Source organism: Rhinolophus sinicus, chromosome 8, assembly GCF_057876585.1.
Source record: "Rhinolophus sinicus isolate RSI-liver-muscle chromosome 8, RSI-T2T, whole genome shotgun sequence".
Lineage (NCBI taxonomy): Eukaryota > Metazoa > Chordata > Mammalia > Chiroptera > Rhinolophidae > Rhinolophus > Rhinolophus sinicus.
In genome coordinates, this window is record NC_142508.1 from 30,324,947 (window position 1) to 30,339,703 (window position 14,757).

General features: G+C 37.0%; 1 protein-coding gene and 1 long non-coding RNA gene across 2 annotated transcripts in view; one reads left to right on the forward strand and one right to left on the reverse strand.

Annotated features, from left to right (window-relative positions):
• LOC109436036 (uncharacterized) overlaps positions 1-14,757 on the reverse strand; it is a 100,831-nt gene that overhangs the window by 62,252 nt on the left and 23,822 nt on the right. The window lies entirely within an intron of this gene.
• LOC109439685 (U6 snRNA-associated Sm-like protein LSm8) lies at positions 1,106-8,118 on the forward strand. The gene is made up of 4 exons (XM_019719960.3): positions 1,106-1,271; positions 2,414-2,454; positions 5,164-5,291; positions 7,852-8,118. The coding sequence occupies exons 1-4, from the start codon at positions 1,241-1,243 to the stop codon at positions 7,940-7,942; spliced, it is 291 nt and encodes a 96-aa protein (XP_019575519.1). The 5' UTR covers positions 1,106-1,240; the 3' UTR covers positions 7,943-8,118.

Genomic DNA, 14,757 nt, shown 5'->3' on the forward strand with positions numbered 1-14,757 from the left:
TGTGTGGTTTCAAACAGGTCAGAGTAAGTTTCAGTATGTAAAATATTAACCATTTGGAAGTGATCTGTATGTTGTGGGAATGCTGTAATGAAAACAGCTTCACTTTTCAGAAGAAAACTGCTGACATTGCAAGAGATATTTCAAACCCACAATTCGTCAGTTAAGAAATCATAAACCTAACTGAAATCAGAGATTTTTGTAAAAAAGGAAATAGCTCCCGCTGGTATTTTGTATATAGATCCTTTTTTAACTTTTGAAGTTAGGGGACCACTGTAAAATGAGTTACATTTTCTAGTAACACTTGTAAATACCCAAAATGGTAGCTAACGCAGCATCTAAGCACCTAAGGAAACAGGCCCAGGTGAGTTGATGTTACAAGGACACCCACACAATTCACAAGCTGAGCCAGGACTAGACCCCGCCTGGTGCTTATCTAGAAGACTCTTCCTTAATCAATCCTGTCCAGGGCTGTGCAGCAGACCTTTGATTTACTAATTTAACCCTGAGGGCAGGAACACCTAGTGGCCTGACAAAAGGAAAGCCGTTTTTTCAGGGAGGCTCGCACACCTCCTCCTGCTTGGATTCAGTTATTTAAGTAAGTGAAAACAACGCCTCCACGTTGGTGCATTTTTGGAGGCCAATGCAGAATATGCTAACATGCTTCTTACTGGTGTGTTCTCCAGAGATGTATACCATATGGTCACAATATGCGCAACTTCGTCCTAGGCCATTCAGCTTCTAAAAGACTAATGTCGGCTCCAAGACTAGGGATCCCACTTCCCCGCACCTACATTTCCTACGGGAACAGCACTCATCTCTACTTCACGTGATGAAGGCACCTTATTGCGCGTTCCCTGCTTCTCCTCAACGTTTTCCCTTAGTAACTTCTCCCCATCGCCTTGCACTCCGCTAGGAAACTCGCTCTCTCATTTTCTCCCTCCTACCCCGCCTTCAGTAAGGTTCTTCCTTTCTTCTGCATCCCGCTGGCCTTTGCCTCTCTCGGCTTCCGAGATCACCCGCCGGAAATCAGCGGAAACGCACTGCGCACGCGCACTAAACTCGTCACCGCTTGGCCTCACGGGTACGGTCGGTCAGTTGGTTACTTTCGGTAGGACTCGCGGAGGCTGGGGTGCGGTAAATCTCGCGATACTTGCTGCAGCCAGTTGGCGCGAGCTGCTGTGGGTTTTATCTCCGCTAGTCGGTAACCTGCAGTGTTGCCTGCAGTGGCGGTGCTCGCGCCATGACGTCGGCTCTGGAGAATTATATCAACCGTATCCTTTGGTGGCCGCCGCTGGCGCCAGCCGGAGCGTGGCGAGGCCCGCGTCCGCCCTGGCGAGGCCGGCGCTCCAGAGGCCCGGGTCGGGATCGGCGGGCGGCTGGGACTCGCGGCCACTGCCTGGCCCTGGTGCGGGGGTTAAGGATCCGGACCGAGTGGTCCCGCGCCCGGGGCTGGAACCCGCCGCGGCTCCTACGGGCCCGAGGCGCCTTTTAATTTTAACCTTTAAAAAATGTGATTATTCTGAACTTTCCCCCGTCTCTGTAGAAACCCGCTATTGATTCATCATTACTACTTCCCTAGGGCCTGTGCGGTCAAGTTTGGGAATAAAATGAACAGTCCTAGCGGCGACGATGGTCTTGTAAATCTATGTACGTGTTTTATTCTTAGGCTTTGCTCGTTGTTCGAGGATAGCAAAAAGTAAGGATGGTCAGGTTGAAATTCTGTCCCTTTACCCTTTTAGTTTTAACTTCTTTGTTGATAGAATGAAAATAATGCTTGCTGTTGCAATGGATCGTCACAAGGGGCAAATAAATAAGCCTCTGTGAAGTCTTAAAAGTCCTCATGTGCTACATTTTAAAGTCTCGGGACAGAAACACTGCATTGTGCTCACATACAAATTTGGGACAAAAGTGAAACACTACGACTTTTAAAGATGCAAAGCATAGTGCTACCTGACGACACTGGTTATAGCTTCTTTCTTTTGAATTCCAGACGCCAAGCCCTGGAAGACAGTGTCTTAACACCCTTGAAATCATGCAACATTAATTCAGCACTAATCCGTTTTCGTGTTAGAGATAAAGAAACAGGCCTAAGAAAGTGGGGAATGTCTTACTCAAAGTTAGAGCTGCAATATTCCTAAGTAAAAAAGTACCAGATATCCCAGCTATTTTGAGACAGGCTGCATTGACCACACAGAAAAGAATTTTCCTTTTCTGTTTTCTTCTTTTTTGTGTGATTATCACAAGGAATTGAAGACAGAAACTAAGTTTTTATATTGTGAATGTACTGGCTGTGTTGAATAGTTGTATCTTAATTCTGTCACCTTTTCTCTAGTAATTCAAACCACTTCCTTACCAGGTTCTAAGTTTTCAGTTTGCATTCCCTGAGAAATGTTTTCCTTGAATCAGTTGTCAGGAACTGTTGCTGTTATTACTTCTGACGGGAGAATGATTGTGGTAAGTATTTGGCATATTCATTATCTGCTTTCTCAGAGGCTTATCGGTTGTAAATTTTTATGCAAAACCTCTAATCTCTGATGCCTAGGCACCACGTATAACTGCATTACAGTTTTCGGATTCAACTCGTTATTTCTTTGATAAGTAGCTGCCGATCCCTATTTTCTTTTATTATTAAATGTTGAGTGAAAGTTACATACAAGGCTTCTAGGAGCTGGGCTGAGTAAGAGTAATAGATGCTGCCCTCAGAGAGTGGCTAGTCTAGTCTGCAGATACCTGCCTGTATTTTATATTTATCTTCCTCTTCCATTTTTTAATTTCCTTCCCCATTTAGTGCTCTGATATTCACTACATGAATCATAATTCTTTTGAAATTTTGTATATGCCTCTTAGAAACTTTTTTGGTGATTTAGATACTACATATATAGAATAATGAACAATTAAGGCTTGTATGGTATGAATATTCTTTGACTATCTTAGGTTGTATGACCTCTGTCTTTTGTAGGACAAATTATGTTGATTGACCCTAAATTTATGTCATCTCATTTGTTCTTCCATCACAGTATCCCCGTTAATTCCAGAAAAATCTTGGATTCTCTTCTTGACCTGTTCCTTGATCTGAGGAATTTATCCCATGATTTTTGGCTGCTTAATTATGTCTTCATTCATAATTCATATGGCTATTTGCTTTCAAAAAAGTCTTAAGGTTGCTAAGCTTTCTCTATTTTCTAACTGTATCGAATTCATATAATTTAATCTTTCATTTTCCCATTCTTCACTTCTGTTTTTGTTTGTTTTCTGTTTAATCCTTGTGATCTTTCTCAGGGGTCATTAAGTGACTATTACCAGTCAAAGTGTTAGACTTTGCCATTGATCAAGTTATATTATGTATCAGGCATGACATGTATTATGTCACTTAATCTTCCATACAACTCTGAGGAAGATTTTACCCGTGTTCTAGGTTAGGAATCAAGCTCAGGAAAAGTGAATCGGTTTCCCGAAGTCCCATGTGGCAGAACCAAACTGGGACTTAAATTGAATTTGACTCCAAAGCTAAGGCTTGGAGTTGCCTTGCTTCCTTTTTAAGAGAACAATCATGTTTTCTTTTAAGCATCTCACATTATATTTTGTGCAATAATGACAGTTTGAAATATATTAATCTTATATTAACACTTTGAGAAAGACTTGCTATTAACAAATATTTGCAAATAGTTGATTTTGTGAAAACCTCACGTTTAAGTTTTTCTGTTTTTGTTAGCAGGAAAAATAATAAATTGGAAAATTATTTTGATGTTACAGAAGGAAAGCTATTTTAAAAGCATTTTGAGTCAGTAGCTCTGTATTTCTTTGATATGTGGTTCACTTGATAGAATAATTATTTGTAAAATGAAGCCAAGAGCCTATGTATGGGTGTGATAACTGTTTGCTAACTAGTTTAGTGTAGTAAATACTCCATATTTTGTTTCTCTTCCAAATTCTAGGTTATCATTTTCTCTTTATTTCATTCTGATTTTACATATCTTGATTTTCAAAACATGAAAGAGTTTAATAGTGAGCTTGAGGGACTTAACCAAGCAAGACCAGTATAAGTTGATGTTTCTTCAGAAACTTGAATAGCATTTGAGTTACTGTGTTGTGCTAAGCCCATGTCTTCCTTTATTCAAAATCGGGATTCTTCCATCAAACTTTATCTAAATTTTTACTTCAAGTTCTGGTTCTAATTATTAGTCATGTTTGTATCTACCTTATTGCATTATTGGGTGGATTAAATAAGTAAATACATGTGAGGCCCATGGAACACTTTCTGGCAAACAGAAAGTACTCCTTAAGTGTTAGCTGTTAATACCAGTTGAAGTTGCATGTACAGAGGATGCCAAAAAAATGTATACACATTTTAAGAAAGGAAAAAAACTGTATTAAAATTGTAATGCTCAATATGTATGGATAAAAAAAGATGAATACAAGTCATGTGTATACACTTTTTTGGCACCCTTGGTATTTATGGGACTGATTTGAATCTCTGAAAAATAGGAACTATATTTGCTTGTTCATAGAAGTTAGTATATTATAGTACTTGAGTGGTCTGGCTTTGAACATGTCTTTCGTAGGTCAGACCCTAGCTCTGCTACTTTCTACCTAGGAAACCTTAAGAGATGACTTAACCTCTCTATGCCTCAATTTTTCTTCTCTGAAGTGGGAATGATTACATCTACCTCAAAGGGTAGAGGTTAGTTGAGATAATGCATATGGTGTGTGTAGCACAGGGCCGAGTCCTAGTATGTATTACGAAGTGACACTGTCATTGCTATAGCTGGTATGTAGGTTCCGTGTGTGTGTGTGTGTGTAGTTTCTCCTTAAATTCCCTTGCTTTAGTTTGTATCTTTAGAATGTTAGCTCTTGGACTGGACTACATGGGCTTTTATGCTACTTTTTTGGAAATACACTGGTATGTAGGTGTCCTTTGTAACTCTCAACAACTCTGCACTAGTCAGATGTGTGATGTAATTTTTTACCCCTAAAAAACCAAGAGATGAGTTTTGTGCCCATGAATACTGTTGGTTCTAAAGAGGTATTCTGGTTTACAGTGGACTTATATTTAAAATAGGTACTTCTGTTGGAGTACCCAGCAACTAAAATTGTGTGGTTGCATTTATACATTCAGGTAAACCCAAATATTTGTCTTTTCTCTTGAATTATTTTTCCCCACAGGGAACACTGAAAGGTTTTGACCAGACCATTAATTTGATTTTGGATGAAAGCCATGAACGCGTGTTCAGCTCTTCACAGGGAGTAGAACAAGTGGTACTAGGGCTATACATCGTAAGAGGTGACAATGTGTAAGTAAAATACGTCTTTTTTAAGTGCTGTAGGTGTACTGCCTTGCTATATGGAGAAGAGGTTTCCATCTACTGAGATTGGCCCGTATTTCTAATAGTGAAGTGGCCTGGGTAAGGTCCTTACACGAAATACTTCATTAGAGAAGCTTTTTAGAATGTTCTTCCAAAATACCTCCAATTTCAGAGGACTATAAATGTACTCGGGGGTTTGAAAATTTCTTTGAAATCTCTTGAATGAACAATTTTAAATGATTCATGCTCCATAATATAGCTGAATTTATAAACAAGTACTTATCCATTACTTATAATTTTCTTTCAATTTTTTAGTATAATTGGCACTCTTAACATATCCCATGTTTATGCTGTGGCCTCAGTTAACTTGTGGCACACTGATACGGCAGTTTGAGAAATATATATTTTAGTGGTAGTAATTTAAGAAATGTCTACAACAGTGTAGAGCGCAGCTTTCTAATAGAGATTTTGGGGGGGGTGGAAACACGCTATGTCTGCATTATCAGCTCTGGTAGGTACGGGCCGTGTATAGCCACTGAGTACTTGGAAAGTGGCTGGTGTGACTGAATTTTAAATTTTATTAATCGTAACTAATTTTAACAGTTACATGTGGCTAGTAGCTACTGTATTTGAGAGTGCAATTAAAGCAGCTAGAAGATTGTTGAATCAATTTTCTAGTGAGTACTGTATAGAACATGGCTGGAAGGCAGCAAAAGACACATTAACATCTCATATTTTGGGGCACAGGTAGGAAGGATATAGAAGATATCTATAAGAATACTATTCATTTGAATTGTTTATCTTAAATCATCTTTAGATGGATAAATTATTTCATCTTTAATCAAAATGAGAGGTTTGTAAAATATTCTCTAGAGATGACTTTTAGGTGTGAAGTTATAAAGTGAGCTGTAAAGAACCAGAGGAAGGCAGAGCAGGGGGACCTAAGTCCCCTGACCAAAGCAACACTGATTGTTTATATTGGGGCTCTGCATAATAACTGATATTAGGAAGATTTCTCCTACTTTAATTTAAACAAGCAAACAAAAAAACAGAATGTATTTTTTAACTTCAATTTTTAAAAATTTAAAACTTTGCTGTAGACCTAGTAGTTGCTGAAGCCAGCTTACGAAAACAGATTGTTATATATTCAGGAATTTTGCAAGCTGGTTGATTGCAAAATCTTGTTGGTAGCTTGAAATCAGCCATAGTGGGAGAATTTGCACTATGGATGTCAGTAAACACTGCAAACCAGGCTCCCCATTTTTCTTTGGAGAGCTTATTTTAAAACATTTACTGGAGCATTTTCTCCATCCGTTGAGATTTTGCTTCCCAGCAATTGTCGTCATTTTGGCTCAAATAAACTCTTACAAGCTTTTAAAAAAACAAAACAAAACAAACCATTTACCAGCACTTCACTATCTTCCCTAAGGATTTCAAATGATATTCAATGTTAAGGGTGCCTTAAGATCTTCAGTTTGTTTTATATTGAGAAAATTTATTATATTCTCCCAGAGTTTGGTACTTCCTATAATTAGAGATCTACGTCTTTATGTAGTTTAAAGCAAAATTTGGCAAATTTGGTATTAAAAGTATTCATGTATAGAATTTACTGTCGTTAAAGACAAATTTAAACAACCAGTTTTTTGTGGAATAATGTTTCATTCAGGTCCCGTGGTCTGAATGTAACTGACTATATTTAGCTAGAGAGACATGGCCTTGGTCACTCAGTATGGTTTAATGAAATTAGTGTTAGGTTTGTTTCAAATCAAGGAAAAATTTACTGGCTTTAAGTCTAGCCAGTAGCATGAAAAATCATTTGTTAGATACTTCAGTACCAATTATTATTATCTTTGTATATAAAAAACTACATTTGGTCTTGAATTTAAATTGAGTAAACTTGAGAAATCATGAAAAGGAAATAGAAATTACATGTCATTGATGGATTTAGTTCATTAAAGTTACTTAAATAACACACACTTTTATTTGCTTATTTAGTAGTGATTTTGTGATTTCCCTCCAGTCTCTCACAACTTCCCTAATTCAGTCCCTGTGGAGTTGAAATCATAGGGTTGGATGTTTTGGGGGTTTTGTTCCATGTCTGTCCCATTTGTGTCTTTTTCCTTTACAGACCCATGATCCAATCCCACTATATGAAATCTGTCTTTTTTTTTTAAACTTTTATTTATTTAAGTGTATTTTTCCAGGACCCATCAGCTCCAAGTCAAGTAGTTGTTTCAATCTAGTTGTGGAGGGCACAGCTCACAGTGGCCCATGTAGGGATTGAACCAGCAACCTTGTTGTTAAGAGTGCTGCACACTCTAACCAACTGCGCTAACCGGCCACCCCTGAAATCTGTCCTTTAATATTGGTTCCTGTAATAATATTTCCTTCAAATTATTTCGTCTTGAGTTTTGTGACTTAAATGTGCAATTCACTACTTCCTGAAGAGTTTGTTTTCACTTTAAGGAGTTCTGTTGACTTTATCTTCAGTTTTGTCAGAAATTAGATTGTTTTAACTCATTTTTTTTCTTTTCCCTAATAATTGCAGTGCAGTCATTGGGGAAATTGATGAAGAAACAGATTCTGCACTTGATTTGGGGAACATTCGAGCAGAACCTCTAAACTCAGTAGCACACTGAGGAAGAATTACATACATTGAACACCTGTAAATCTTTGTACAGAAACTGATTATTCTGAGGATTATGTGTGGATTTTTATGAATGTGTAATTGTGCAATTTTGACTCTATGGATTCATTGTAATATGTAAATTAAAACATTTTTACATTTTCTTGAATAAACATTGTTTTGCCTACATAGGTTTGGTACCTTTGTTTTATTTTTCTATTAAATAGTGTAAAAATCTAATTATTTTGAGAAGTTTTAGAAAACAATTTCTGATATTTTTGGAATATTTATGGAAAGCTACTCAAAAAGAAATTTGTGTACTATATAAATCAAGCATACAAATACCATCCATAGTGCAGGATCCATGTGTTTTTTCCCTGATTTTAAGAGCGTCACAGGAAGGTAAGTCTTGTCTTCTACAGTTCTTTGAGCCATGCCCGTTTCCCACACTGCCCTGGGGGTTGCTCCCTACACCTTACAAGTGTGCTTAAAAAATGTGGTTGAGGAAAGTAAAAATACTAACAAAGTTACATATTATTTGAAAAAATCGATTGCATATAATCTTAAAAGCCATCCTTCCTCTCAATTTTAAGAATTGTGGAATTCCTAGCATTAAAGATTTTTGTTGTTTATAAATGTGAGTAAACCTTAAGTTTGTATTGAGGTAGTGCTTGCTATTTTCAGCAACTTTCTATATGACACTGATTACATACTCCTAATTTCAAAAGAAGTAAACATGGTTTCTCAGAGCATTTCAGGCCTATTCGGTTGATTAGCTGGATGAATCAAGTAGATACGGTCCCTCGTTTACAAATAGGCAGTTTTCTAAAACTCCTTTGTACCATTGGTTGGTGACACATTAAAGAATCCATACAAACAATATATGTAATGTGTAGATACCCAGGCTAGTCCACAAAAAATCTCATCAACTCGTGTAGGCCAAAGTGTGTACCTTTGTGATGAGAAGAAAAGGGAAAAAAAATATTTACAGACTTGTAATTAAAACAAAATTTAAATAGTTTTTTCTTTCTTTTTAATAAGTGTTTAGGTGTTGGCAAGCTTTTTTGATATAGATGCAGATAGTATATATTTTAAGCTCTAAGGACCATGTGGTCTCTGCCACAGCTACTCAACTCTTGTAGCATGAAAACAACCATAGATTATACGTAAATGAATGATCATGGCTGTGTTCCAATGAAACATTTACAATAACAGGTGGCAGGCTGGACTTGGCCTGCAGGCCATAGCTTGCTGACCCTTGGCTTAATACATGCTCAAGAATAGACGATGGCTAATCCAGAATGGATTCTTTCAGAACTTAGAGGTCAATTTCATTTGTATTTTTTAATTTTTAAAATAATTAAACATGGTAGATTTTGGTTCACAAATAAAACATTTTCCGAAAGAAAATTCACTCACAGAAACAAGAATTGTTCAGGAGAGAACTGTTCAGATAGTTTTCTTCAAAGGTCATGTAGCACCATCACCCAGAATAATTTGGTCAATGTTCTGATGTTCAGGGCTATCCCTGGGAGTATTAGCAGAAGTTTAGCTAGTATTGGCTATTCATAAACATTTGGCTTTTGTACTATAAGGTTTTGTAATCAGTTTAGTAATAAAATGAACATGCAAACAGGCAAGTTAATTTGGGACTATTATTTTAATAATGGTATTTTAAATTGGTAAACTAATTCCAAAACAAATAATGAATAAAGACCACCCAATTCCTAAGTGAAATGTATTCTAACAGTACAAATGAAGTCCAGAGGCAGATGTTTTCCCAACATACTCGACGTATCAACACAAATTACATATAAACCAGTAAACAAAGCAGTCCCCCTCCCTCACAGGAATGCCTTTCTTATATCATGTGTCCTTTTGAAATCTAAAATGCCTTATAAAGATGTATTTTCCTGATTGATGTCAGAAAAATCATTCCCAATATAATTGGTTGTCTTTATTAATGGTCAGAGAAATGAATGAAAATATACCAAATGGTATATGCGGTTCTTTATCCCTGGGTGCGCACGGTGTGTTTTTATGCTCGTAACTCAGTTGGATTTCTTTTTGCAAGAGACTAAGGGAACCACAAGTATGAGTGGTAACATGATTAATATGTAGTCTCAATTTTATATTCTTTAATGAGACTTTTATTCTGGAATCTGTTTATTATTTATAAAGAGGCTCAAATCAGTTTTAATCTAATTACTTATGTGCTTTGTGACTCAGGTATTTATCTAAGCCCAGCTTAATAATGAGTCAAATTTTCTTGTCAAGATATTTTTCATTGAAGTTTTACATATAGGGTAATTCACTGCAAAAAGGACTTAATTTGTTTGTTTTTAACTGAAAAGACACTAAAGTAATAGTGAAAACGTTGCTTTTATTTAACCTAAAAGCAATGTTTTCAACTATTACTTGGCCTTACATGCTGACAGCTTTGGCTTAAATATTACAAATCTTGTTGCCAGAAGAAGCAGAGATATTAGAGATAAACTTTTGTTAATTACTTTACTCAAACATCCTGTTTAACACCTTTCTAAAATTTGAAATTTTAACCGTGTGAGATATAAGTATGATAAAAAACTTTTATATTTAATGTAGTATATTATGACGATATAGTGTATTCTCAGGCTTCACCTTCAAAATTAGTAGATAATGTTTATTCAGTGCATATCACGTGCCCAGCGTGATGCTAAGAGTTTACAACAGTGACCACTTCGGTATGGGAAAATTGAGGCTCAACAGGGTTAGGGGCCTTACAAGAGGTCACACTTGGGAGTAAGCGCTCTAATTCAACCAGAGCTTGCTACTGCTTATATAATTCTGCCTATCAGCAGAAAGTATAGCCTCAAAATCTCTGCTCTCAAGTAACTATCAAAAGTCTGACTGAAAGAAATCTTTAGATGATCTAAAGTAGTTCCCAAAGCTTCATTGTGAGCCATTTTTATTATAATTACCTGAGATGCTGTAAATATCCTTGGGTCCCACTGTCTTTATTGTGGTTCAGTAGTTCTGGAATGGGGCAAAAAGGAATACTCAATAAATAGCTAAGTAAGAAAAGTGTGGAATTACTAAAAGGTATCATTTGTTATCTGCCTGGATGAGTCCTTTTAAGATAGGGATAATAATATGTATCTTACGGGTTGTGACAAATGAATTAGACTGTAGTTTAACTTTTTTTTTTTTTTAAAGATTTTATTGGGGAAGGGGAACAGGACTTTATCGGGGAACAGTGTGTACTTCCAAGACTTTTTTTTCCAAGTCAAGTTGTTTTCCTTTCAATCTTAGTTGTGGAGGGTGCCGTTCAGCTTCAAGTTGTTGTCCTTTCAGTCTTAGTTGTGGAGGGTGCAGCTCAGCTCCAGGTCCACTTGCCGTTGCTAGTTGCTAGTTGCAGGGGGTGCAGCCCACCATCCCTTGCAGGAGTCGAACCGGCAACCTTGTGGTTGAGAGCCCACTGGCCCATGCGGGAATCGAACTGGCAGCCTTCAGAGTTAGGAGCATGGAACTCTAACCACCCGAGCCACCAGGCCGGCCCCTAGACTGTATTTTAAATTTGGTATGATTTGATTTGGGGGGCATAATAGTAAACAGCTATTATTCTAGGTATTCAAAAGCCAGTGTGAAAATTTTATAAACGTGGGTCTTGGGCCGGCCCGGTGGCTCAGGTGGTTAGAGCTCCGTGCTCCTAACTCCGAAGGCTGTCGGTTTGATTCCCACATGGGCCAGTGGGCTCTCAACCACAAGGTTGCCAGTTCAATTCCTCGACTCCCGCAAGGGATGGTGGGCTCTGCCCCCTGCAACTAGAAAACGGCAACTGGACCTGGAGCTGAGCTGCGCCCTCCACAACTAAGACTGAAAGGACAACTTGAAGCTGAACAGAACCCTCCACAACTAAGACTGAAAGGACAACAACTTGACTTGGAAAAAAAGTCCTGAAGTACACACTGTTCCCCAATAAAGTCCTGTTCCCCTTCCCCAATAAAAATCAATCAATCAATCAATCAATAAAATATTAAAAAAAAAAAAAAAAAAAGTGGGTCTTGTCGCTTTAGTTTTTCAGAGTCCCACTGGCTGTCATACCTACAAGAGACTGGAGTATATAAATTATGAGGATTTCAAGGTAAGTGGAAGGTATGCACAACAAGTTGGCAATTTTAACAAATATACAGCAAGATTAAATTTGTTTTATGGCAATTGTGCTCTTGACTCATGGAGTTGGAAAATGAAAACTCAGAAGTCTTTTGCGTTGAAACTGGAATTTGCATAGTTATATATACCTCATTTTATTAATTTACTTTTACTAATTTAAAATTTTATTTTACTAATTTGGGGCTCTTTAAAAAAAACTTGGGCTGTAGTCTGAGTTTTTGAGTTGTGGGCAAATTTGATAAAAGTTACTTTCTGTTTACATGTAAGAGTGAAAAAAAAAAATGTTGACAAGGCAGAGAGAGCTATTTCCATCCAGGTTGATAGTGATCCATTAAAGAGCATAGTGTTCTCATTCAACTAGCTACAAATTCATTTAATTGAGAGCTATTTATTTCTTCATCTGCATCTGGTTTCCTGGGATTATTCATGTGCAATTTAGTCCAATGCTTTGATGTGGTCTCCCTCTTCTCTATAGTGGGGAAGCTGTGTGACCTGGGCTTAGTTGGTCTTCCTGAATTGATGCTGCCTCCTTGTGAGCACAGCTTCCTTTTCTGTGTGTCCACAAACTTGAAAAAGAATAGATTTTGGAATTTTGTCAGGGACATTTGTCAAGCCATTAATGCATGGTAGGGACTGTGCTCGAAGCAGTGGATATATCAGGGAACGATATTAACAAGCTTCTCGTCCTTGCGAAACTTGTATCTACCTATAGTACCTCAACCAAATCAACTTGACTCAAAGATTTACTGTCCAAGGTAATGAGTTGTCTTGTCAAATTCTTTCAGTACGCTTGTATGTAATTTACAGGGCTTGGGTTGATTTAAAGCTGACTAAAAAGTGTCTTTTTAAGTGGGTATACTTTGGATTGAATTTTCCCAGCTTTTTTTCTGTTAAGATTGAAGTCTGTGTAGGTTGCATAACACAAAGGATAAAGGCAAAATAGGACTTCTCCAGCAGCTCTCTCTCTCATCAGCTAAGAGTATGCCATCTGTGCCTACGTCAACACTGGGTGAGTGGAGGAGTTGAGAACTATTCTCCAAGACATCTTTTCTTGGGGTTAGGATTAGAAAAGTTTTAAAACATTCAATTTTTATATTGATTTTTTTGTTATACCCTTTTACTTCCATCTTGTTTGTACATATTTATTTTTTAAACATCATTTTAGTTTATAGCTGTATTGCTTGCCAGAAGTGGCTCAGGTCAAATAATGCTAAAACTAGGACCAAAATCCCATCCTAATATTTCTACTCCAGTGTTCTTCCAACTATATAATATGGCTTCGTCTCTATTCTCATTAGGGTAATTTTCAATTATACTGTAAATGTTTTTTACGTTTTATTTTCCCCATATATTGGCTTTACAAACACCATATAATGGAAATGGTAACAAATTGTTATTACATTGGAAACACATTAAGAGGAAAATTATCCAGGAATGGGTGTTGGGAGGGATCTCTGGGGCATACGATGCATTATGTCATGTATAAAAAACAAGAGTGTGTGTGTGTGTGTGTGTGTGTGTGTGTGTGTGTGTGTGTAGGTGGTGGGCAGACAGGAAAATAAAGCGTTTCTGTTTGATGTCTGAAAATATGCACAAAATAGCTAATGTTTCATCTAATTTACCTCATCATGGAAAGCCATAGATTATAATAAATTGCACTTTACGAAGAGGAACACTCATAAGCATGTAAGTCGCCAGAGTGCTGCAATATGGCTTATGTAATATTTTAAAATAAATTATCTGAAAGAGGTCATAATGATAGCTACATTTTTAAAAAATTAATTTTATTTATCTTTAAAATTAAAATGTTATTTTAAAAGAGTTTAGATCTCTCAAGCTGACTTGTTTTCACATAGTTTCTAAGGTTTCAAAATTCTGCAGTTTTCACAGAATGTATTTTTTTTAATTAAAATTTATTGGGGTGACAATGGTTAGTAAAATTACATGGGTTTCAAGTGCACAATTCTGTAATACATCATCTATCTATCACATTGTGTGTTCACAACCCAGAGTCAGTTCTCCTTCTGTCATTGTATATTTTACCCTCTTCTACCACTTTCCCCCCAACCTTACCCTCTGAAAACCACTAAACTATTGTCTGTGTCTACACAAAATGTTTTAAATCCTAATATTGATTATTGGGTGGTTTATTGTTTGTGGCTTATAATTTCATGATTTGCTCAGCTACTACCTCATTTGAAACTAAAGTTGTATATGTATATTATTAATCACTAGGTAACATATTTGTGATTACATATAAAAACTTTAGGGTCTCTAGGAATTGTGGCCAATCATACTAATAGGAGAGAGCTAACAGAAGTCAAGTCTGATTTGAAAACTATTCCTTCTCTACATACATTCCAAACAAGATGATCTTTACAACAGTAATGCTCAGTTCCCATGTTGATCCCTAATTGTCTTAGGAAATGGAAACTAACTTTTATACTTGGACACTGATACTTGGATGGATTTGAATGAACCCTACCTGAGAGACTTATGTCCCTTAGATTCAGAGAATCCTGTTGAACCTTGAAAAGTATGGCTGCCTTTGCTAAAATTGAGGTGGAGACACAAGTCACATTGGAGATTTTCATTATTATGTCTAATTCATGACCTGAGTGGCCAACCTTAGTTGTGGGACTCTAAGGAAAACAGTCCTCCACTACTCTGGGGAAA

Excerpts from the sequence above, each read along its gene's own strand:
- LOC109439685 (XM_019719960.3), top strand. The coding sequence starts at position 1,241 with ATGACGTCGGCTCTGGAGAATTATATCAACC. Across the intron at positions 2,455-5,163 it reads CTGACGGGAGAATGATTGTG|GGAACACTGAAAGGTTTTGA; the intron begins GTAAGTATTTGG and ends TTTTCCCCACAG. Across the intron at positions 5,292-7,851 it reads ATCGTAAGAGGTGACAATGT|TGCAGTCATTGGGGAAATTG; the intron begins GTAAGTAAAATA and ends TAATAATTGCAG.